The 23,669-nt window shown below is 49.6% G+C and overlaps 6 protein-coding genes across 6 annotated transcripts; 2 read left to right on the top strand and 4 right to left on the bottom strand.

Moving 5' to 3' along the window:
- Nucleotides 1-1,814: 1,814 nt before the first annotated feature.
- Nucleotides 1,815-5,068, bottom strand: A1O9_04988 (AMP deaminase; the record flags this gene model as incomplete). Its single annotated transcript, XM_013407274.1, has 2 exons — nucleotides 1,815-3,251; nucleotides 3,299-5,068. The coding sequence occupies 2 exons, from the start codon at nucleotides 5,066-5,068 to the stop codon at nucleotides 1,815-1,817; spliced, it is 3,207 nt and encodes a 1,068-aa protein (XP_013262728.1).
- A 4,206-nt stretch (nucleotides 5,069-9,274) lies between these two features.
- On the top strand, nucleotides 9,275-10,501 carry A1O9_04987 (beta-lactamase). Its single transcript, XM_013407273.1, has one exon. The coding sequence runs from the start codon at nucleotides 9,293-9,295 to the stop codon at nucleotides 9,713-9,715; it is 423 nt and encodes a 140-aa protein (XP_013262727.1). The 5' UTR covers nucleotides 9,275-9,292; the 3' UTR covers nucleotides 9,716-10,501.
- A 1,913-nt stretch (nucleotides 10,502-12,414) lies between these two features.
- A1O9_04986 (uncharacterized protein) lies at nucleotides 12,415-12,945 on the top strand (the record flags this gene model as incomplete). The annotated part of the gene is made up of 1 exon (XM_013407272.1): nucleotides 12,415-12,945. The coding sequence occupies one exon, from the start codon at nucleotides 12,415-12,417 to the stop codon at nucleotides 12,943-12,945; it is 531 nt and encodes a 176-aa protein (XP_013262726.1).
- A 2,003-nt stretch (nucleotides 12,946-14,948) lies between these two features.
- A1O9_04985 (uncharacterized protein) lies at nucleotides 14,949-15,849 on the bottom strand. Its single transcript, XM_013407271.1, has one exon. It carries the CDS (start codon nucleotides 15,506-15,508, stop codon nucleotides 15,149-15,151), a length of 360 nt encoding a protein of 119 aa, XP_013262725.1. The 5' UTR covers nucleotides 15,509-15,849; the 3' UTR covers nucleotides 14,949-15,148.
- Nucleotides 15,850-17,382: 1,533 nt separating this feature from the next.
- On the bottom strand, nucleotides 17,383-20,238 carry A1O9_04984 (uncharacterized protein; the record flags this gene model as incomplete). Its single annotated transcript, XM_013407270.1, has 5 exons — nucleotides 17,383-18,535; nucleotides 18,668-18,791; nucleotides 18,848-19,546; nucleotides 19,597-19,992; nucleotides 20,046-20,238. The coding sequence occupies 5 exons, from the start codon at nucleotides 20,236-20,238 to the stop codon at nucleotides 17,383-17,385; spliced, it is 2,565 nt and encodes an 854-aa protein (XP_013262724.1).
- Nucleotides 20,239-21,924: 1,686 nt separating this feature from the next.
- A1O9_04983 (uncharacterized protein) lies at nucleotides 21,925-23,437 on the bottom strand (the record flags this gene model as incomplete). The annotated part of the gene is made up of 2 exons (XM_013407269.1): nucleotides 21,925-22,865; nucleotides 22,918-23,437. 2 exons carry the CDS (start codon nucleotides 23,435-23,437, stop codon nucleotides 21,925-21,927), a joined length of 1,461 nt encoding a protein of 486 aa, XP_013262723.1.
- Between the last annotated feature and the right edge of the window lie 232 nt (nucleotides 23,438-23,669).

Below are 23,669 nucleotides of genomic sequence, written 5' to 3'. Positions count from 1 at the left end.
AGAGTCAGCTCAGCTGTGAGTATTTTGGAATGGGATCCCGAGACGAGAATTCTGGGTGTGAGTCGAGCAGTAAGTGGTAAGAGGATATGACGACAAGGGCAAGGTTGGCAAAAGGAAAAGTTGTCGGTGATTATTAGTGCCAGTGCTGTATCCAAGCAGGGCGTGGGCGATGGTGGCATGAGGAATGGCCTTCATGATGATGGAGGTACGGGGAATGAGGAATTGCTGGTGGAATGGGGGCACCCAGCAGTCCAGGGCTCTAGGGGGTGCGAAGTGGGCCAGGGCCCAGCTATGACTCTATGAGTCTATGACACACCTCCCTAATGCAGAAAACACGCCGCTAATCCTAGGCGCCATCTTAACTAATCAGTCTTCCCCTTACAGGCACCCAGCCGTGGAGTAGCGGGCCCCTTCGGCGCCATTTAGCGGCTGCACCCCTTGCGATCGACGCCTACCAGTAGGTCGAAACCCGCCGACCACTGGGCCGCTCGGGTATTTGTGGATAGAGCGGAGGGGATTAATGGATGAACAGCGCAATCAACGTCTGCGGTACCTCGTGCTCGTGCCGCTTGCCTCGGGGTTGGCTTCTGCGTCCTCGACATGTGGACTTGTGCATTTGGCTGGTCACCTCACCAGCAATTGAATTGAGCTTTGGTGCTGCAAGCGAAGTCTGGGACAGCAATTACACGACAATGGTATAATCCATGATTGGATCTGACAACGACTGGGTAAGGAACCGTGCATTTCAACGCTTTGTTTTGCCAGTTGAGAATCCAACAATCTTTTGTTTACAACCCGCGCCAAATCGATAAGCCAGGTGCACCCCTCATCACTTTCTACCCTGACTCAGCCCTTCTGCTCGGCATGAATAACCCGACTTACTCTGGTGGCCTGCGGCTTGCAGCCAATACAATACGGAGGACTCCGCAGGCTTTACTCATAATTCGTCTCCATGCTGATCTCTCTCTTCCTTTTTTTTTTATCCCTGGCCAAGGACTCCGAGTGCTCCGTACTCCGTATTCCGTCCTAGTGATGGCCTGCTTCCCCAGATTCATTGTATTAGAACCGCGGAGGCTAAGCTCAATCCAGAGGCGGTGAGTATTGTCGAGCACATACAGGTACGGAATACCTTCTCATGGGGACAACACAAGGTTGTCATTTCAATTCCCTGGACACCGGATCAATGCTTCATCCCAACCTGCTGTGTTGAAGAGAAGCCTCCATTTGTGCGAGCCTCTTGATTAAAACTCATCTCATTCCAGCAAAGAACAGAATATATCTTAGGATAGTGGTGGCTAACACGATTCTGCCGCTAGACACCAATTCAGGACAGCATGCGTTCGTAACAGATCCGTCTCAAGCATTTGGCTAGCATCCTGGTACATAAGACATTGCAGGGTCGATAAGGTGCCGCCCGTACAGTAGTCTTCGAGGGCGCGTACAGAATCCGACCACACATTCCTCTAGACGAAATGGCTGAGACGAGACAAACAAGATCATCACGCAGGCAAGCTTTCATTGCAGCACCTACCATCTATCCGGACTTGGCTCATCTCCATCACTCTTGCGGTCTGACATGGCACCCGGCAAGTATTTACCATGTCCAATCATCACCCACCCGAATTCTCCCGATATCAAGGTTTCCTCATGCAGCTGTCCCTTCTTCCATGCTTCCTCCCGCGCGGTATCTTCCCTCTGACGACTCGTGCTGTAGCCATCATGCAACTTCCCGTACTCCGTATCTCGCGATCGTTGATAGAAATAACACGAAGCGGTCAAGTCAGGAACCAAACATCGAAAAGTCAAATCATCAATCAGTCCGAGTCCTCCACCTGGGCCAGCTGTGAATCCTGCCTCACCATGATCTTCGCCAACCCTGGTTCCATGTGCAAGCTTGTGCTCATTGCATTTGCATCCGACCCTCCCATGTCCGAGTGACTAGAGCTGACCCTAAGGCTGCGTCTCCTCTCCCGCTGATGATGCAGTCCGGGGAACGCGCGTGGCTCCTGTCCAGAGATGTGCGCGTCTGTGTGAGCTCCTGGAGTGTAAAACGCGCTCGATGTCGTTCGCGACCTGGTGGGTGATCGATTAACCGGCGTAGGGTCTGCCAATTGTCCTGTCTTGGAAGGCTGCTGTCTGGCTGACTGAGCCGGTTGAATCGAATCAGCAACTGATGCATAGTATTGTCGAGGAGATTCCAATCCTTTGTACACCTCCTCAATCGGTGTAAGCGTATCAGCGGGGTCGGGCAAGTTGGGAGTGCATCTGTCGAAATGACTGTAGTCATTTGTATACCTGGCAATGAACGAGTGCTCAGCCTTCAACGTTTCATGTCGAAAAGCTTCTCGTACGTCCGGCACGTTACATTTCGCCACGTCGTTCCCAAGCACACCCGGAAGGTAGCAGTACTTCCCAAGCCAGCGCTGCTTCAAGGAAAGCTCAAAGCCGCACTGATCCACTGAGTGTTTTGCCAACTCACACATGTCGACCGCACTCAGCTTATAGATCTGTGCTGCCACCGAATATTCTTCAATCAATGGCTCCTTGGTAAAGGCAAACTGCAAAGGATCATCTGTCGAGAGTGAAACATTCAACCCCTTCTTGAAGTAACTGATGAACGGATTTCGATCATACGTCAAGAAAAGAGCGTTGTTGCTGAGTGGAGACATGGCAACCCCGATCTGCTCCAGATAAAATATATATTGGAGCAAAGGCACTTTTCGAAGCATGATTCCGTGACTAATGCTGTGACAACACAGAAGTGCTGCAGCCAAATGGTCCGTGTCACCCGCCTCTCCACAATGGGGCCGCAGAAGGAATGTATTGAATCCTCGCTGTTTGCGCCATGCATTCAAGGAAGTCATGTTCGCAAAGAGGTAGTAGATCCAGTAGCCATATGGTGGGTTTTGCTTCGTGTTCCATTCCTTCGGTGCTGGGAACTTGCGATACAGCCGCCTTTCCACCTTGCTCTCATCGTCCACACTATCAAACCCAATCACCCGCTGGAGAAAGATGTGGAGTTTGGGATGAGTCGATGGGTCTTGCGTGACTTCAAACAGTGGTTGGAAAATGTTGGAAAGGCATTGTTCAAAATTCTCCATGGTTTTCATCGACTTATACAAGGCGTATAGTCTTGGAATCTGAATGAGCCAACGGACATTGTGTGAGAAGAGACGATTGTCCACCACCCAGGCTGCAAGCTTGTCCCATTCCTCAAGGTTACGTCCGTATATGCTGATCCGCCACTCGACCTAGATCCAATCAGCTGTGATCAGCAACGTCAGAAGAGAAAGCTCACCATTTGATACTTGCTCGACTCGAGATCCGAGATGACTTCCCGAGTGATCTCCGCCAGGTACCGACCTTTGATGAAGTTGTCGGTCTTTAGAAAAATGTCTCTCAGTCTGGATTGCCCTACAGGGTTGTACTTGAGATTGAACTTGTCGAACCGATGGAAAGAATCCGTATGAGCGTGCATATCCAACGTATCAATACTGAGGTCATAAGCTGTGAGTTCGATGCTCTCAAAAACCTCTTTCAGAGTTAGTTTTTTTCCATCCCTGTCAAGTACGACTTCATCGGGACATTTCTTCATCTTGCTTTTGATGAATCTCAAAAGATGCTTCTGGTTCATACAAGCAGAATGATGCACGTGAGTGTCGACCTTTCTCACATTATAAAAGTCGCGATGTGGAACTTTCTTGGTATCTGCGACTTCCTCATACTCATTCAGCAAAGAGTAAAGGTTGTACCGACCTTCCAGGTATTGAAGACGTCGATATGCAAAGCTCTTAGCAGGCCCATCGGACGCAATCTCGAGGATGATGTCTAGAGCCATGTAGTAGTCTCTCAGCGACGGTACTTCGACAATCGGCTTGTCACTTTCGTCATAAACCTGGTAGACACTTCCCTCATCCATGGCAAATTTCAAATTCCGACGAGCTTTGCCAGGAATAAAACATTCACTCAGGTCGAAATCTTCACCAATTGCGTGCCCTGCCTTTCGAGCCTTTTTAAACGTGGGCGATGATGGAGCTCCCCTCTCCGATCCAGCTTGACTCGCACTTGCTGACCATTTGCTCAATTCATTGGTATTGCTGGCTGCGTTTCCTTTAGCGTCGGCCATGTAGAGACTGCTTGAGGTACTGTTAGGAGGTATGAGGTCCACCGTGGGTTCCCGGGCTTTGTGTTCGTTCCAAACAGGATTTGGTGGAGGTGGATATATCTCCCAGTCTTCGTCATCCTTGGGATTATCTCCCCTGCACTGGAGTGAGGTCTTAAGATACTTCTGTCTCAGGTCCAGCAATGTCTTGATCTTGTCACAGATGGACTGAACTTCACTGACTATACTGTCTTCATTCGCCGCAAGTCCACCAGGGCCATTTCCGAGACCCATGCCTGCCCCTGCTCCATGGACTCCTTCATGGGCCATCAATGGGTCTTTGAACTCATGCGGAAGGCCGGGATGATGTTTGTGGCTGCGAGCTGCGGCATCAGCAAGTAATGCCGCATCACTTGCATGCTGGCTCCCTCCTTTGCTCTGAAAATTGGGAAAATTCTCTCGAGAATGGCTCAATTTTAAGCCACCACTTGGACCCCCCGCCCTTTGGCTCAGGCGGGATTGCCTGGATGCCACGCTAGGGGTACGATTCAGCGTCAGATCCCCATCTAACGAGACAGGCATAGTGAATGACTTAGACAGTGATTGGGAGCCTTCGAAATCTTTCTCAGTTTTGGTATCCATTCGATGGCGTTGATAAATGAGCTTTGCATCAGCGTAAGAGTCTCGCTTTTCAGCAGCGTAGTGATAGAATGGGTGCGGGACTTGATCGTCCGGCTCGAGTTCTTCGGATGAGTTGGTATCACCAGTCCCCGGGGTATTTGTTTGCTCATCATCGTCCTCCTCAAGGTCTTTCACGGAAGCCTTGCGGAGGGCACGCTGCTGCTGTCGTGGCTCATCCTGCAGGCCCGTAGCCCGCGATTTATACACATAAACGTCCGCTTCCTCATCCGAGTCCCCTGTGAGACTGTGTTGGGCATGAGGTAGTGCAGTACTGCGGCTATCCATGGTAGACTGCCCTCAAATCCTAGAGTTGATAGGCGTATCTAAACACAATCTAAAACCAAAAGTAGCACGGACAGCCCTAGTGACCAACAATAGCAGTAAGCGATCAGAAGCGAGGCCAACAATGTGAAATGTGTTGTTGGTAACCTGTTTACATGTCGTAGCCAGGTAGAAGTCTCAGAATCAAACAGAAAAGAGCACCTGCAACCGCTACAATAATGCAGATAGCAATGGTCGGTCAGTCACTTTGAGGGAGCGGTGGTCAAGGCAAGCTGCGAGACTTGAACTCTAATGTGTCATCGGGTCTTGGCATCCACAACCACCTGCATTCCAAAGGACTACTTAGTAATGCTAAGCCATTTTAAAGCCTTGGCGTCTTAAAGGAGCAGGTTTTACGGATTACGATAAGATCACACGGTTTCCCACCATTTTTTCTACATAGCTGCCAGCCTCATGTAGCCATGCCGAATTCCTCCTACTTCAAGCAAGCAACACGGTACATCGGTTAGTAAGCTAAATGTGTAAGCCAGCATGAGACCGACGGAAAAAAAACCATTCCGCGATCACGAAATGGCTATAAGAATTGTCGGCAGCAAAGATACAAGGCTTGTCACTAACTGGACAACCAACAACCGAGCGCAGTTTATCTAGTCGAGGCAGTGCGATGAGGGAAAGCCTTCTTGCAGTACATGAGCTCGCTTGGGCAGGGACTGTGACTATCAAAAGCCTTCTCAGTTTCGGACCATCACTCTTTCCACCAACAAACAAGTTCCAAGCGGGGAGGGGCCGCCCCGAATCCGAGACTATGCACCGCCTGCTCATCTGGTACCTACCGAAGATTCAAGAGATCAAGGAGGGACTACCAACATCATCTTTTCATCCGCCGGATCCGTGGAGAATGTGGAGCAAGAATGGTTCCTAAGCTCTTCGACATCGATGGATATAACGCCTCGTCGCCTTCCTATTTACATTACGTCCAACCACTTGGCAATTACATAAACGACATCGGAACTGGATCGACTTCCTCTATGCCGCTCGACTTCTCTCTCTCAGCTTCACGACTGCACTACGAGAGATCTTGTTTGTATGCAAAATATTGTCTCTTAGCACTCAGCTAGTTGTGGCTAGTCCTTGTTGACGCCATCTTGTCCCTCTCGGTTTGTAATCTAAGTTGGCCTATCCAGAGTTCCAGGGACCGGACACCTCGCGTGACCAGAACCTGGCTTACCAACCCCACTTAACTCACCACATGCAAAGCCAAATATACTACAATTCAGCGATTCGAAGGCTAGCTCGACTTAGCAAAGAGAAATGCCAGTATAATCTCCTCTGTACACTCGCAGCCATGCTTCTCTTTTGCTATATGGAGTCTGCTACGTGCAATCTACGTGGGAATAGCTGCCATATGAACGGCATGTCGAGTTTATTCGCAGCCGAGGTGGAATAGATTCGAACCAGCCTTGGTGGAAATGAGCTAATGGTGACATGGGAGCAGTTGAAATATTACGACAGGTGGATTAGAATCCAGTTCAGTATACTTCGTTTCCTGGAAAGTCAGAGTGCCTTGCGAATCTCACTACCCAGCCAGAGCCTGAAAGCATCAAAGCGCTGGACCTACAAACTTCCTTTCAACGTTGTGTGAGTCTTACCGACTTAGCTCCAAGTCGTTTCTTCGGTGGTGGAACCATCCGACTCTGTTGTCCAGCAAGGCTGATATTCGCTTGGACTCGTCTCATCATGAAGAAGATTATATACGCCTGCTCCTCGAAGAGTCTAGAAGACTTGACATATGGCAATCCGAGTCTAGGCCTTCAGAACTTCCAAACACAGCAATCGCAGGATTAGAGCCACTCCACTTTCCACTATAAGAACTTTCACTCAATGTCGCATACTACGCCCCAGCCCGTGTTATGCGAACTTCATGGAATAATCAGGAGTTTAATTCGACCAATCCCATCAACCTCAACCACGAGGTTCTTGAGAATGATTACTGGATGAGACCACTCCTCCGAGTAGTGCACGGGATCGAAAGGTCAAATTGCGTGCGTCAGAATGCCTACAGTATTGGGATTTCAGGTTGATTTCTTGCCTGCCTTCTTCGCTCCTGTAGCTTTGCTGCTGGACTGCGGAATAGAAACCTGGTTAAAGGGGTTTGAGCAGGCACAAGCCTTCGAAGAGGGAGACCTACCACTTTCACAAATCATTGCCACAGTGTGTATGGTTAAACTACAGTGACAAGCCAGCTATGACATATTTGCCATCTCTCCCATGCTAGAGGATGGTGGCAGCCATAGAAAATTCAATTCCTAAGGCAACCATAGTCTTTCCCAAGTCCTGATTCTTGGGAGGCGCCGCCAAACAGGTTGCGCCTTTTCGAATGGTGTGGCCATCAAGTATAACCCTGATTGAGAGGAGTCCACTCTACTCCGAACACTGCATTATCTAGTAAACAGTCGACGGGGGCAGTTTTCGTTAGCACCATTTTACTACCTAATAGTATTAGCCTCTATCAATACTGGAATTCCTCGTTTTGATACACTCAACGCGTCTGGCGCGCCTCGCTCACCTTCTTTCTGCATATCTCGATGACTCGTACTGTCACTACTCGTACTACTCCCCTTACTCCCTCTACACCTCCTCATACGTGTCATATAGTGCCAAGCGCACTTGCCACTTACGGTATTTAATACTCCGTACCCACTCTGCTCCTTAGTAAACTTAGTATAATAGTAGAGAGAATAATTCTATACTAGAGGATGTTACTCCATAGCTATCATTCTTATAGCAGGCGATTAAGCCGTATAAATCGTTATTTATACTATTCAGACCCCAAATCTTACTCCTAGCCTAACCTGCGGCACATCCTTAGAGTGATAACCGCGAGTATACTCTAATAGCCCGCTAATATTGTCTACTCCAGCTCTGCTGGCCGCTACAACAACGCTGAGAAAATAGAAATCGCCCTTACCTTCGCTATCAACTTTACTATACAGCCATTACACAACATTCGCCAAAGGCTAATGGTGTGTGCCATAGAAACAATAGCTACTCAAGCCCTATACAGCCCTTTCAGCTGGCGGAAGTCAACAAAATAGAGAACCTTCAAAAGAGGTTATAACACCGAATGTATACATACTATTTATCTCTCTAGGCAGCATGCGATAGAGAGTTGCGGTTTCGGGCTAAATAATGCACCACCCAAAGGATTTCTTGCTCTTGCAAGTTGCAACGTCTCGTATGTACGAGCAAACTGACGTTGATTAAATCGTGCATGAATTTTCGCACCTGTCGCCAAGTATGACCCTAAGTTAAGGAAAGGGGTCTCGAGGTTCGGCAGATTAGTAGTGCGGCCATCGGTAATTGTTCGCGGTCACTGTAGATAGAAGCGCGCTCTCGCAACCGTTCGTTGGCAATGTCCTCCGTGGACACAATTATGCGGGTCCGGCCTGCGATGCTCAGCCGAAACAGACGTCCGTATTTCTGACTCCATTCGTGAAACTTGAGTTAGCTGTGAAATGGCGGAACTTCTAGTAGAGTCCTGAAATAGGTCTTTCAGGTGGCCGTTCAGGGATTCGCGTGCCCCAGGTTATCTTCACTAAGCGCGAGGCAATCCAGAAATATGCGCAAACTGCCAGTGACCAGCTTCCTGTCAAGATCACGGTGAAAATGCTCCTTGGCTTTCCGGCCTCAGAGCTGTGATGCAAGTGCTGGAGGGAATATGGATATGAGAAGCTTCGACATCTCAGAACAGTCTAGCAGAATCACAGTCATAGTTCAGATTGACTGCCTTGCCTTTCCCTTTCCAAGTCCCGCACGCATGCCGAAATCGCTATTGCAAGAACGATAGATGAATTTCTATTCACATGAAGAGGCGGCTCGGGTTCCTCCATCCGGGGAAAAAAGGGGAAAGGCTGGGAATTTCGTTACAACCCCGGAGAACCTCACACACTCCAGACTCATTCTGGCCGGGGTTAAGTGGCATAGGTACGAACTACCCAGGAACAAACGCTCGACGAATTTGAGGCAGAAGTGGCCTGTGAAGCTTGGTCCCTTTGCTCGGGTTGGATGCTGTAGATATCTGGCCATCATTACTGCTTGAATCTCCCTCATTCCTTGATAAGGTCACTTACCTCTGAGGATTCCGCTGATCAGCTTGTCTTCACATCAACTCAACTTCCATCGCAGCCGCCTTGCTGGGAGCTCCTTTAAGCTCCTTATTGCGCAGTCATGGAAGCAAAATTGAGGCCATTCTTTAAGGCGTCCGTCAAAAATAGACAGTTGCCTGGAATCGGAGCCTTTTTAGTAGATAAAAAAGGCATTTTTCTTTTCCGAGAGGCTTTTGGATCGACTCAAATAGAGAATCCGACTGCACCTACGTTTGATGTGGATACCGTCCTACCGATGTTTTCATGCACAACACTTTGGACCACGATCGCGGCGCTGCAGCTGATTGAGCAAGGCAAGCTGACACTCTCAGATTATGTAGAGCAATATGTCTCCGCGATATCGAAAGTCCAAGTCCTCGAGTGCAATCAGCAAAAGGAGGGATCGGCACCATCATTTCGACCGCCCAACTCGAAACCAACCATTCTTCAGCTTATGGGTCGACCCATACAGCAGGGTTTTCCTACGACTTTCTCGACCAACTAACACTGGCGCGGCGGACGTCCACAGGTCGACTGCCGACGCAATTCTATACTGTTGGTGATTGGGCCGACTTCGAACGCCCTTTGGTAGCCGACCCAGGCACGAAGTACATTTACGGGATTAGTACAGACTGGTTGAGCTTTGTGATTGAAGCAGCATCAAAGATGCAACTCCCGGACTATATCAACTCCCATATCCTGATACGTTTAGGAATGAAAGACACAGCTGCAATTCCAAGGCCGGAAGGGACAAAGGACATCGTTCACTTCAAGGTGAACGACCACCTGATCAGCGAAGCGAATATGAAGAACGCCGAAACACCCAGGTTTTCGGTGTAAGTGCTTTTATCTACTCAACAATTAATGACTATGCGACGTTGCTTCCTACTGTCCTGAATGGAGGAACAAGTCCTGGGATAGGCGAAACCATCCTTGCGAAGGAAACAGTCAAGGACTACCCTTTACGCATTTACTCTCTTCGGAAATTGACAAGTCTTTGCTTGGTGAATTTCGACCTAGCATTCCGCTTCTTTCGCTCGAAGGTCCGCTCATGCCGACCCTGCCCTCCAAGGCCAGCGGCTGGTCAGCTGGATTGCTACTAAACCATGTCGACGTGCCGGACGATCGCAAAGCGGGCAGCGGCGTCTGGTGCGACCTTGGAAATATATACTACTGGATCGATCTCACCACAAGGATAGCCGGGATGGTGTGTACCTCCATCCTACCATCCCCTAATCCGACAGTTCTGCGCTTGTTCGAGAGGCCTGAAAGAGCTTGCTACGGTTATAAGTCCAACACTCCGGATGAAGATCAAGAAATGAAAGACTTTCAGCCTCGGAGTGAGGAGGTGTGGCTGACCTCAACATAAGGTACACGTCGTCCATGCCTCTTCTCCAGCCCATAGCGTAGCTAGAGCGCTGAGAGGTTGTAGTTTGCTTGTTCAGAAGGTCCCCTGGCTAGATCAATAAAGTACAAACGTTTCGCGTCCTTGTAAGTGCATCATTAATGGCTGGTACCCGCCTGATAACAAAGTATATATCTCCCCGTCATGAGATTCTCAAGGCCTTGTTTTGTAGAGCTCAATTTGTTCTCTGGATTTTCAGCCCTGTCCCAGACTGTACAAAAGGACGCTCTGCACCTGCCACCCACTCATTTGCCACCCCTCAATTAACCCTCACTACTCTCTCTCTTCCTTTTAGGGAGACAACATCGAAGATGACACAGTCATAATCCACTTGTTACTCATTGAGAGTGGCCTTTCGCTGTCTTTGCTCGCCGTCCTATTACAGTATGTGCTTCAATAGACTACCGAGTCCGCTGCGCCCAAAGATAGAGGAACAAGTTGCCTTTAGATCCACCGGCAATCGTCGAGATCAATGCTGTGCGGGTTAATGAGCCCACCACATTACTGGATACACAGACTTCTCTATCGTCATCCCCTCCCGCTCACCAAGGCAGCCCTTCTGACGTCTCGTCTTTGGTTCTGATTCCACTAGCGGCGTCTGGTATCCAACTTCCGGGTTCTTCGGTAAAAGGCTCGAACGTAGTGATCGTGTCTGCCATGCTCATCACGAGTTCAAATGGCGATGTCGGAACCAGATTCGTCACCCTAGTACATCCATCCCCAGCTCCCGGCCCCAAATACTGTCTTGTACTCTGTGGTTGTGACAACCATGACTATTCGCGATTCTACTGGTGGGCTCTTTATTTTAGTTGCGAGCACGACATCTTATTTCTCCGCTCTTGTCAGAACCCAGCTTATCACAGACTCAAATGGTCGATCATCAGAGTTTGGGGCAACAGTGACCTCTCATTCTTTGACCACCAACCCATTGGTGGTCGTTTCTCTGGTGGTCCCTAGCCTTCCCGCCCCAACCAGCCCTCCAGACCAGCAAAGAGCAGAAGAAGTCCAGCTCGGACTAACCCTTACCGGCCTGCAATACTTCGATACCTTTTACCTTCCTGTTCTCGCGGCGATTCCGTTAAAACTCCTTTAGGGGACTGTCTTCGCATCGACAAAAATGATGGAGCCTTTCTCCGTTCTATATGGGAAGCAAGGAATATCGGCCGGGGAACTTGCCTAGTTGGAGCATCTCTCCTCATCTCTCTTAATTCAAAGCCTTCAAAGAATATTTTCAGGGAGTGTAGTCGCCGCGCTATCTACCGCGGTATCCCTGCTTGTTAGTTTGGTTCCTCCGTTGGCTACGCAATCCACAACGGTTAGAGCCATCGGTTGGTGCTCATCCGAAACTATATGGATACGCTGCAATCCGATGTGGTATCTTAACATCAACTTCTCACGAGCTCTCCAGGACATACTTTGGGTCGTGGCTGTGCTCACTGTTACTATAATGATCTTGTCGAGCAGCCGACGCACGGGCGTATTTTCGAATCCATCTTCCATCGCGACCCTTACTTCCTTGCTCAACGACGAACCCTTGCGAGCAACTCTTCGGGGAATTCCGTAAACTTCAAGCCATTCCGCAGTCAAGGAGTTCATTGTTTCCTTCCGGTATAGACTGGGTCGATGTCCGACTTCGGTGGAAGGATTGAGCTACGGAGTTGTGAAGGGGGGAGAAATATCAGAGACTGCGGTGGCACCACTACCCGGGCATCGACGAAACTCTTCCCTAGCAGCCACAATTTCAAGAAAAGCATCTTCAAACGGTTCGCGAATACCCTTGACCAGCCACATGCTCCAGGATGTTGTCTTCCTTGTGGCAATTCTCGCTCTTATCCCGATCCTCATCAGCTATATTCTCACTTCTGGCGATACTCCAATCAACAACTTTCTTCAACCAACACTCAGAAAGCCGTCTGGTGCTCGCTCTAACCGCCAGCCTATTCGACGGGCGCTGGAAAGATCTCGAGCGCCAAGTCCGGGTAGTGACTCCTGATCGACGTCGAAGCCAAGGTGGAGCAAAGCCCGAAGCCACCATTCTTGTCACCCAGAATGGAACACCCATCCCGTCATTTGTACCAGCACTTTGGAGGGGTAACTGGTTTCACGCAGCGATAGCGTTCGTGGCTTTGATCTCTGATCTACTCATCATAACCATCTCCGGCGTTCCTTACTCTAGCGCTCAGATCTTGCTGGATGCGGTGGTATGCTTTTACATCAGCATTGTGATCGCGGAGATCATGGCCCTCTCAACTCTAGCCATACTCAAATGGAGAACTCTTAATGAGAAGATGAAGATGCCGCAGGAAACTTCCACGCTTGTTGCTGTGTAGATGGTGCTTTATAATACAGACAATGGGGTATGTGATGACGTGCGAGGGTTGGAGCGTATGAGTGCTCGTAAGGAAGACGAGAAAGTTAGATTGAGTGGCAGAAGGTATTGGGCAGGCTAGGTCACCCAGCCAGATGGGACGCAAAGATGGTGTATTGAGAAGGAGAGTGGGAAAGGATAGGGAATTTGAGGTGAGGATGAACAGCCCATCCATTTTTATATGCTGGGGTGGATATAGGGCGATGCATGCGAACACTCAGTGACCAGGATTGACTCATTTGGTCATGCAAGCTTTTTGTCTCACCTCGACAACGTCATCGCTCTCAGCCAATTGCAATGAGGATGGGGGGAACTCTTGCAGCCACAAGGCTGAGCCCATCAACCATGGGTTGGACGTCCGTGGTGGGCACATCGTAACCCGCACATTTATCATGCAAGCGGGACATTCGCCAAGACAATAAGGTCTTACAAAGTAGAAAAGTATCACGAGCTTTCCAGAATGCCGTAGATCTACTCGAAGACCTGACCCACAACGTATGCTACCTTTCTGGTCGGGCGACTAAGGCAGTGAGCATCTGTCCTCCGGCTCTATGCAGATCTGGAGTAAAGATTTCGAGCCTCGGTGTGTCTTCCCTTGAAGACGATTAGCCAACGCTGATTCCTGGATCTCTACCATAGCTGGTAGCCTATGACGGGTGGGAAGTGGAGAAGCGGTACAATATCCTGTTTATGCATCCTCCCACAAACTCAGTTCGTGATATCGGAACAAGGCAAATGGGGGCAATTACGTGTGGCAGAAGGCTAATCATCCACATATAACTCCAGTCTAAATGTTCAAGCCCGACTAACTAGTTAATTAATGAGCTGAATGAACTGTCGCTTGGCAGTGGGGGTAGTGTCTGTTCGAACTTCAAAAGCAAGTATCGGTCTCGTTGGATCAAGGCCGGAAAAGGGGTGCTATACAGAGTAGCTATAACTATTAGTGAACTGTTGCGCTTTATACAGAAGACATTGGTGAGACGCTAAGATGGACTAGGGAAGAGTATTGACTATGCTTTTAGAACCAAGCTGTCAGAGCGGATGCCATAGCCCCTAGCGATTAAGCTAAAAAGACGTGGAGTATCGACACGAAGTGTCGATATCTCTGGCAATCCACTATATATACGTACTCCTTGGCATCCCGTGACACAAGCGTAAGTAGTATCATTCAAGATTAGTTAGTAGATTAGCTACCTCCTTCCGCTAGCGTACCATATATTAACGTATTATAGAATAGTCTATCGTGGCTCTCGAAAGCCATATAAAGTGATAAATGATGTAATCCAACTAGACTAAATAGAGAGTAATGAAGTGGCTGAAAAAGTGTGCTGAGGAGAATTACCGTGCTCGACGGTACGTTTGTACACCATCGAAAGGATCAGGGCTGATGTCGGTTGACCGCTGTCCAAGCCGGCGATTGGCCTCCACTGCCTCACCCTCTACTCCACTTATTCATGCCTCTTCTAACCAATCATGTTCTGCAGCCGAATTCAAGAGGGAGCGTCAAAGACAAAACGAGATCGGCCCAGGGTCCACGAGTCTTGTTGTATACCACACTGTCAAGCCGTGCACAACGCTTCTTGTCCGGTCGTTGGGAACCACAGCCTTTCGGATAATCATGGATTTAAATGTGTACGCCAGGCAGCAGACGGGCATCTCTTAATCATTTAGCAGTCTTGGAAGCGAGTTGAACACGAGTAAGAGACACGGATATACTTGGCTGAACGTCGGGACTCTGTACAGCTTTCAGCACGGTGTTGTCGTGTCATCAATAGTGTAGTCTGCTGCTGGCTTTTCTATAATGAAGCTCTCGTGTAACTCGCCCGACCATACCGCTGTCGTCAGTTCAAGTACCACTGCCAACCTCTCGTATCGTCCACTCTTAGGTACTGCGACTCTGGAGTCTGCAATCATACCAAGACTCCATCAATTTCTCTACTTGGTTGCCCCTCCTCACTGTATCGCAAATTGTAAAGGCAATGCATGTTCTTGAATTCGAGCTGACCTCCCAGCCCCATGGCAAGGGACACAGTATCTACCCAATTGAGCTGTGCGCGGGTCATAGTACCATTTCCACAACTGGATCCAATTCTGACGCCTTTGAAATTGATCTGTGAACCCCACCATGCTGTACTCTCCTTTAACTCCTTCTTTGGACAGTTTCTCTAGGTTGCTATTAGTGGGAGAATTAATACGAAGGGCTCATACCTCCTGCATTCGTAGTGGAAACGTGCATCCTCTGTCTCATCTCTATTGTCAGGCTCTCGACTCCCTAAAGATTTCCATATTTTCACTTCAATTTGAATGCAAGTACCGCCGCATTCTAGTTCCACTCGGACCCGCAGGTCGGTGGCGCAGTAACCGCAGTTCAAGAGATCCAGGCTTCTCGTCTGATCACCGGCGCAGCCTACTCGGAGCTGCAACGCATCTAGGATAACCGCAGGGAGTGTATCTCGAGTGTGAGCGCAGCCGAACGCTCCTGAACTTATGGATTGGAGGCACAAGTCTATCCGGGACAAGTTCATTGGTGTCAACTTGTGAGGTTAGAGCACTAGGGGGGTCGAGTTGACAAGGATACGGATAGCTTGTAGACACTGTGAAGCAAAAGCTTCCCCCTGACAATCCGAGCGTCAAGACTCGTACCAATATACCAGTCCTTGGGAAAGAATAGAGCACCATTGGACTTGCACTTGTGATTTAGTTCATGGAGCTGCGGACCGTATCGCGAGCCTTTCGCAAATCCTCTTAGAAACGCGTCCACCATGTTCCGATAGATCAGGGCTGGTTCACGGACAGAGCACCAAAGTGCGCCAAGCTTGAACGACGCATGGGTATGATGGTTAGGGCAGAGGTATCGCTGGCATTTCTGCTAGCGGTACAGGATATTGCAGCTCCATAATCGATTGGATTAGGCGCTTAAGAGGGTAACTATGGGTCAGCAAAGCAGCAAGAGCACTTTCTGCCCCCAGGTCCCTAGCAAGGTTGCTCCTAGCGCTTCTTGGCTCTATTCCAAACCCCTTTAAGCGAGGTAATCTTTGGTATTCTCATAAAAGGTGGGTCGCGTGATCACTCTGCTACGAGTAAGAGCTTAATTAATTAGTACTCACTGAATTGCTCAATAAGGCTTAGTGTTATTATGTAGCTAAGAAATGCTTATTATTATATGATAAACCAATATCTTAACTATAATTCTTCTCGTGTATCGAACGCTTTTGTATAGAATACGCTTGTAATCCTGTTCTCTTAGCAAGATATACAGCGATGCTGATGACGCAGGCCACGGCGCCGTAGGCTATCCCAGACGTAATTGGGTAAAGTGCCAATCCCGACTGGCGCGAATCCTTAATCGGTGCGAAACCTGTCAGGTTACTGGGAAATTCCGTCAATAGGTCTTCAGTACCACTGTCCCAGAGGCTTGCCAAGCCAACACCAGATTTAGCCACTGCGGCGTCTGTACACGCATCTCCTGACCATGGGATGATTGGCAGGTTTAACGTCACGACTCCTCGGAGTGAGCCCGCTATTGGGAGGTAAATGGAGGGAAATGGCGTCGAGGTAGCTGTTGTGCTTATACCGATCCTTATGGAACTCATATTTTTAGTGAAAGACCATTGCCAATTGAGCATGGTCCTTGTTCGTGGTGAATTTCTTATTGCAATTCTGAGTACTGAATGGCTGGCAAATGTCGTGGGCGCGATATGAAAGTCTCTGTTCCTGCGCTATTATATGGATATGCATATCTCCGTATGTAAATCAGCTTTGGAAACAGCTCTCGTAAAATACTATGACAGCATTAGTACTCCTAAAATAGCTGAGTCTGTCTCGTACAACGGCTAGTCAATGGCACTGTCAGGTTGAACTGTCGCTGTTGGGCAGTCGCCGTTTGAGATACCTGTTTTGTCAACAAGGGGGAGCAGAAGCGAGTGGAAGGGAGATGAGGGGAGCGGACGAGGGAGCGAGCGGACTAAATAGTCGTTACCGGAAAGAAAAGCGACAGGGGATTGGTCAGCGAAAGGGTAGTTAAGGACGAATGTTCGAGGATTTTATACATACGTAGTCCTATGGACGTGAGATTCCCCATGGAATCTCAATAGAAAACAATAGGCATCGGAGAAGTTGTGAATGTGAGAGATATGTGAGATGTAGAACAAAACTACACACTCAGTACACTCGCACTACATGTGATTGAATCCAGAAAGAATCCCGGGTCGGCCCCATACAGTATCCGATCCTATCTACTCCACCATTTGCTGTCCAAGTAACGCCTAGCCCCGCCCAAAAATGCTCGCTGGCTAATATAATCAAGACATCCATCCGCAATGAACGCATCCCCCTAGGATAAAAAAAATCTAAGCTAGATACTATGTAGCTACAGTAGCTGCCCTATCACAATCACAGGTTATCTCCGCTTCTTATTCCCAGGGAGGTGATCCAACGCGCCACAGACCAGCTCCACAAGCCAGGCGTCGCCCTTGTAGTTGTGGCACGCGTCCATTAGGGAGTTGAGTTCTGTCTCTGGCGTGTCGGCGACGGCATTACCTTCGATATCGGTGCCAGTGCCAGTAGTAAGGGTATCGTTCAAGTTCAAGCCAGCTGAGTCGTCATCGTCGTCGTCGACGTCAACAGACTTGCCGTCGGCGTCGCCGGTGGTGGTGTTGGTCAGGTTCAACGTGCTGCTTCCGAGCTGCCAGCCCTTGGCTGAAGCGGGAGCGTTCTTCGGTGGGTCTTGGGGGCCCAGCGTGCCTTTCTTCCAGCCGCCGGAGATGCTGGTCGGGTGGCCCGTGCTGTCCTTGACGCAGTACTTGGAGTTGAATTGGGTTCCCTTGCGGTCGATGAAAGCGATGGTCGCGACGCGGTTCCACAGGAAAGTCGGGTCGTAGAGCATCTCCTTGGTCCACCAGATGCGGCAATCGGACGCTTCGTACACGAAGTGCAGAGCGGTTTCCGACTTGTCGCCGATGCGGTAGTGGTTGCGTCCATTGACGCCGCCGGCGCTTGATCGGAAGACTGGGTCACCGGTGAAATACTCCCAGATGGTGCCATTGATGGAGTTGCGGAATGCGTTGGTGCTGCGCCAGAGTGGAATCCAGTAGGCGTAAATCATGTCCGCGAATGGGAAGAGTTGGGAGCCTTTCACTGCACCAACGGCTTGCATAGGTCCGGCCTGGGGTCTTCCTCCCACGGATATGAATTGGATACCAGCATAGCTCTTTAGGTACTCGGAAAAGACTGCGCAGGTACTTCCACAGACACCATCGTATAAGACAATGGTATCTTGAGGCGCAAAGGGCTGTCTGAACCCTTTCCGATCGTTGGTACCTGTTATGATAATGCCGGTGCCTTGGAAGTCAGACGCGCTTGGGTCTGTATAATTATTCTGGAAATATCCGGTATAGTCAACACCTTTCTTCGGGTAAGGTCCGAAAAAGGCTTCGAAGGTCGGATAGTTTCTCATATTTGGGTCAACAATTGATTGGAATGCAAGAGGAGTGTACAGGAGTTCTGAAGTGTCTTCGTCTGTTTCATCTGGGGTCTTCTCTGCGGCCGTCACGCTACAGATTGCAACAGGTTAGCAAAGATTGCCCTAGCATGCGTTCAGAAGTATCGATCTCTTTGTCCAGCAAGTAAGGCAAGTCCACCACAAAACATCTCGCTTCTTCAGTGTAGGAGATGCTAGAACTTACTTATCACTGGCGGCATTGCCCAAGATTTCTAACCCTAGATGAGCACGCATATTCGATTTTGAATTCGGTGCAATGGATGGGTATAGTTGAGCGAACAAATCGGTTCCAAGATCAATCAAACCACCTAGGTCTTTGGGTCAGCATCATCATGAAAATCTTCAAATGTAGATTCAAGCTTACCTCCGTTCCCTTGAAGGTCGATGATTAGTTTCTTCTTCTTGCTCTTGACAGCGGCATCAAGGAATTTTTGCACCACAGCCTGAAATTCCTTCTCATAATCCAAGTATTGACCGTTGCTAGGCGAAAAACCAGCGACCTTGAGAACGGCGACATCAGTGAGGCCAGTGCCATTCAGATAATAGCCTGCTACAGAATCTGCGCTGTGTTTGATGACAGGCCAGGGATAAGGGGGAATATTGGGAGAACTAGTTGACGTAGGCACTGCTGTTTCAGTTTCGACCTCGGTCGCGGTGGATGTAGCAGGAAGGCTTTGTGTGGTCGTTGTAGCAGCAGCAGTGTCATTGACGAACGCGCCTGGACACATGACTTTATAAGCGTCTTCGCCATTGGTAACGCCTTCTAGGTCAATGTTGACAATAGCCACGTTTTTGATGGTACGTGCTGTTCCATTGGCAAACGTGAGGATAGTCTGTGGTCCAGGGTAAAATCCTGGAACTGAGAAAGTGGTGTCTGATGTTTTACCCAGCTGATAGAACAGCTCGTTCCACAACGCATCGGGATCTTGTTCGTATTTGGTAAACGATTGTTCAAGCAGGAACGACACCACATCCACACCATCAATTTTCACGATCGGGGATGGTGTGAATCCCTTGACAGGAATGAGACTCCCGGTGGTAGCGTTCGCTCCAAAAAGATCGACTGGCACATGTCAATATTCTGGCGCCCTTCAGATAATAGTCCCCACTTACGAGCAAAATAGATCTCAGGCGTCTCCATGCCGTCAGAAGAGACAGCTACCAAGTCGGCAGCAAACCTGGCAAAGGTAAAGGCTCCGAGTAGATCACCAAGCCAGTAGAAATGCCCATCCCTGGCAGACACGGTCAATGATTTCAGCTCGTTCTGGAAGTCATATTCGCTCTCATATTCTCCTGCCAGGACCTTCTCTTCTATGGCGGCAAGGGCATAGTCGATATCCACTGGAGGAAAAAGGTAACCTGATGGAGGATTCTTGAGGATCTCTTTGGTGCTCAGAAACTCAATGTACGTTCGCAACGAGAGGAGGAGCCGCAGGGCAGGCTCTTGGTAGTTCGGCACGCTCTGTAGACATTCGTACGCAATTTCGGCAGGAATCAAAGGTTTAAGGGCTACAATAATGGTTAGCAGTTGAACAAGCAGCCCAATACCATGCGCGGAATACCGTCAGGATTTGCGACGAGGTTCGAAGCAACAGCGCTCGCAGCAACTGCGCAGGCAGTGTTTGTACCCGTCTCTGTCTGTCGACGGGCCAGTGATGGTTCAGGAGGATGGGCAGTGGCGATGGCCAGGCCATGGGAAGCTTGGTATAGAGCGAAGCCTGTAATCAGGCACTTTCGTAGCCAGCCGGTGGCCATGATGGGCTGGCTTGTGCAAACACAAACAATGGGACTCTTCGGTTCTATAGCGATCGTGGCAGTAAACGAGGGAGCTCAGTGAGCACCGCTGGAGGAAGATCGGATATGGTCAGGGCGGGGTACTACTAGCAGTGAATATAATTCAAAACGAACGGAGCGTGGTGAAACGACAGTTGAGGAACGGCCGCAAAGAACAAGCAAATTTGACCGGACGCTCGAAGGATCGTAGCGAGGCAGCAGCCCAGTTGATGCCGTCTTGATCATGCAATGGCGTGTGTGGACGATGACCGAGTCAGCTGTGGTGCCCAAGAGTCCGAGAGTTGTAGAAAGTACACATGGTGGGCAGAGGGCAAAGATACATAAACGAGCCACAAACCTCGTGTAGGCGGAGGACGGTCAGGAAACCTGTCTTGACCCTTCTCATCACAGTCTGGATCTGTGCCTCGTGTTTGAGCGGACTCGAGTTTGATCGAGGGTATGAGGATGTGGCGGTAGCGGTCCAGTCGCAGGTGAAGCTGCGGCTGAGGCTTAGACACGAATGACCCCCGCCCCCAATAAAGCAACCAAATTTGGACCCAAATCTGGACGATTCGTTTGGAGACCTTGGCTACGCCGCTGCGCCTGGTGGGACGAATAAAGGTGGCTCGCTCATGCTGACTTCCCCGTTCCCGTTGCCCGTTGGGTGCCCCGTCTACGGAGTGCTCGTACGAGTAAAGGCACTTGGAGGACTGGACTGGATCATGGTCAATCCCCCCTGTTTAGCACTAGTTTCGGTTCCCGGACTTGGTGCCTCCCTCTTTTCGACGTCTCATCAGTGGTCACTGATCAGCCTTGCAAGTCGCACGTGAATTTTTCGGTTTGAAGGGATCGCCTTGTGAGTCGCGTTACACCTGCATTCGGCCAATGGGTCACGGGCCTGTGATTTGTGTGACCTGCGGGCCAGACATATTGGGAAATCCAGAGAGAATGTTGGCGGCTCTCTGAGTCCCATCGATGGCGTTGAGACCTTGGAGCTCAAGGGCATCCATAAATTTCTGATACCGTTCCCAACCCTCAGCCATAGTTGCCGACAATGTGAAAATTAGCTTAGGATGCCTTACAGCATGTCAAATGTAAGACGTGCTGCTAGATAGACCGAAGGATTCAGCATGCTGAACTGTGTAAGAAGACCGGAGGACCCTAGACGTGCCAATTATCGGGCACCGCACCCCGAGAACCTGCATGGACGAAGCATTGGTAGTAATTATTACTAGGAGAAAGCTTCTAGCAAAGAGTGCAGGTGAAACAGTAGTGTACAACTGGATTGGGACGCGAAGTTACAGTTACAGAGCCTTTAATCTCCCTGCTCCATCCCCTCGCATAGGTCACGTTTTGTCAAACTCCAGGGCGATAAAATTGTAGAGATCCCGATTCGTCATCGATACATTTTGTTGATACTCCAATCCAGTGATTGTATCCCGTCAGCGGTGGACACAGCCACCGTACCGAAAATCAATTCAAATATCACAACCGCGAATTGACTGCCCGTCGGTGAGATGATATCACAATACCGCGCACAATAATGAATCCATGATGTGACCCCCAATAAATGATTTTGCCTCCGGGTGGACTGTGTTCCCTGAAGCCTGATTTATAACCCATACATTCGAATAACAAAACACCCACTCCCAACCGGGGTAAAGCGTCTTAAGGGTCCACCGCTCTTCTCTTTCGCCTCCCTGAACGTTGGCTTTGTTTGATAGCCTCCTCGGTGAGAACATCATCGGGCAATACAAAATCATGCTCGAACAGTTCCGGAACTGGAAGGCCAAAAGCCAGGATGCCTCTTCCACGTTGACGACCTGCAACAGCCGCGTCTCTCAAATGACGCTTTTCAAAGAATGAAACAAATGGTCTGCGCGGAAGAGGTTGTGGTGGTAGTGGTGGTGGTGGTGGTGGTGGCGGCGGAGGGTCGACCGGCCGTGACACTGCTGGCCTCTTCCTCTTGATGGCGATATTCGCCTCCTCAATGAGTTGTTGTGAGGCAAGGGCATCTAGTTCGCTCGAGTTAGGTGCTTGCGAAGACATGGTTTGGATGCTTCCCTCATTGCTCGAGCTCACACTCCCTCGCTCACTCTCACTCTCACTCTCAGCACTCTCTTGCTCCATTTCTTCCTCAAGAAGAGCTTGCTCTTTCTCCCATTTCCTTCTCTTCTCTTCCTCCTTCCATCGTTTGAACTTGTTAATCAATGCTTGCGTCTCACGGATAAAAAGTAGTCGTTTAGGCTCGTATCGCTTCTTCTCGGTGTCTGTTATGCCTGTGATCCCTAACGTCTTCAGCCAGTCCGGGCCACGAAGGTCGTCCAAGAGTTTTTCGAGTTGGTATTTCTCATGCTGTGCTCGCTCTCGATCACCATTTTTCATCTGTTTCTCGTGTCTCTCTGCTTTAGAGTGGATTCTAATGTAGACATCCCCGTCGAGAGGATCCACGGCGGAGATACCGCTAGAGGTACCGCGCTGGGATAGTTGTATAATTTCTGTTCGGTGCAGTGGCTTTCGAGCTCCAAAAGGATCCGGTTTAGGAGGGTTCGGTTCAAAGTCCGGAGTATCGTCGACAAGAATGACCCTAGTCTTGACAGTCAATGCTTCTTCAAGACGTTAGTGACATGAACTGGTTTCAAGGATATCATATCATATTACCTGGGTCTACAGGCTTCAGACTGAGCATCTCTTCAAAATCGGGGAAATACTGAGCAAGTTCTGTTTTGGCTCTGGAGCCACCATCTTCAGATCGTAGTTTACGACGATCATCATGAGACGGTGCAAGTGATCCGCCGCGAATTGATGCCTTGGCTCTTGCTTCAATGATCTTGATCTGTTCATATTGAGGTTTTCCGCTGGGGGATTCGAGTGCAGTGGCACCAATGGAAGGGTTTGTAGATACATCGGTCGTTGAAATGCCGGTAGGAGGAACCGCAGGCGAGATAAGTTTGGGACCGCCTCGTGATCTCAGTGGAATCCGAAGATGGGGGATTTCGTTGTTGTTCTCTGAAAGACGACGTCTCTTGAGGTTTTGCTCCTGGCCTATGACCGTCGATGCTCGAACGCGTTTTGATCGAACAGCGTTGCCTGAATCACGAGACTGTGAAAGTAGAGGCGGCGTCTCCTCGCTGGACCTTAGGGTAGGACGCCTCAATGACGACCTGGAGCCGGCCACCATGATATGTTAGATGTTCTACTGCTCATGATGCTGCAGTTGCGGTCGATGCAAATGTCAGGCCCGTGGCTATCAATGATAGAACGGCTGGTGTCAATGCTGCCGGGGGTTGCTGGTGACGGTGTTCGGTATTGTGCGGTGGGTGGGTGCTGAGGTACTGGGCGTGCCAGGCTAATAATTATGGTCCTCTAGGCGCTCCCTAGGCTGCTTAAGCTCCCTGAGGGAGCGTCTGACC

Source organism: Exophiala aquamarina (assembly GCF_000709125.1).
Source record: "Exophiala aquamarina CBS 119918 chromosome Unknown aczIA-supercont1.3, whole genome shotgun sequence".
Taxonomy (NCBI): Eukaryota; Fungi; Ascomycota; class Eurotiomycetes; order Chaetothyriales; family Herpotrichiellaceae; genus Exophiala; species Exophiala aquamarina.
Note: the sequence above shows the minus strand (reverse complement) of the source record. Positions and strands in the feature narration are given on the sequence as shown.

Excerpts from the sequence above, each read along its gene's own strand:
- A1O9_04987 (XM_013407273.1), top strand. The coding sequence starts at position 9,293 with ATGGAAGCAAAATTGAGGCCATTCTTTAAGGCGTCCGTCAAAAATAGA.
- A1O9_04985 (XM_013407271.1), bottom strand. The coding sequence starts at position 15,508 with ATGAACTTGTCCCGGATAGACTTGTGCCTCCAATCCATAAGTTCAGGA.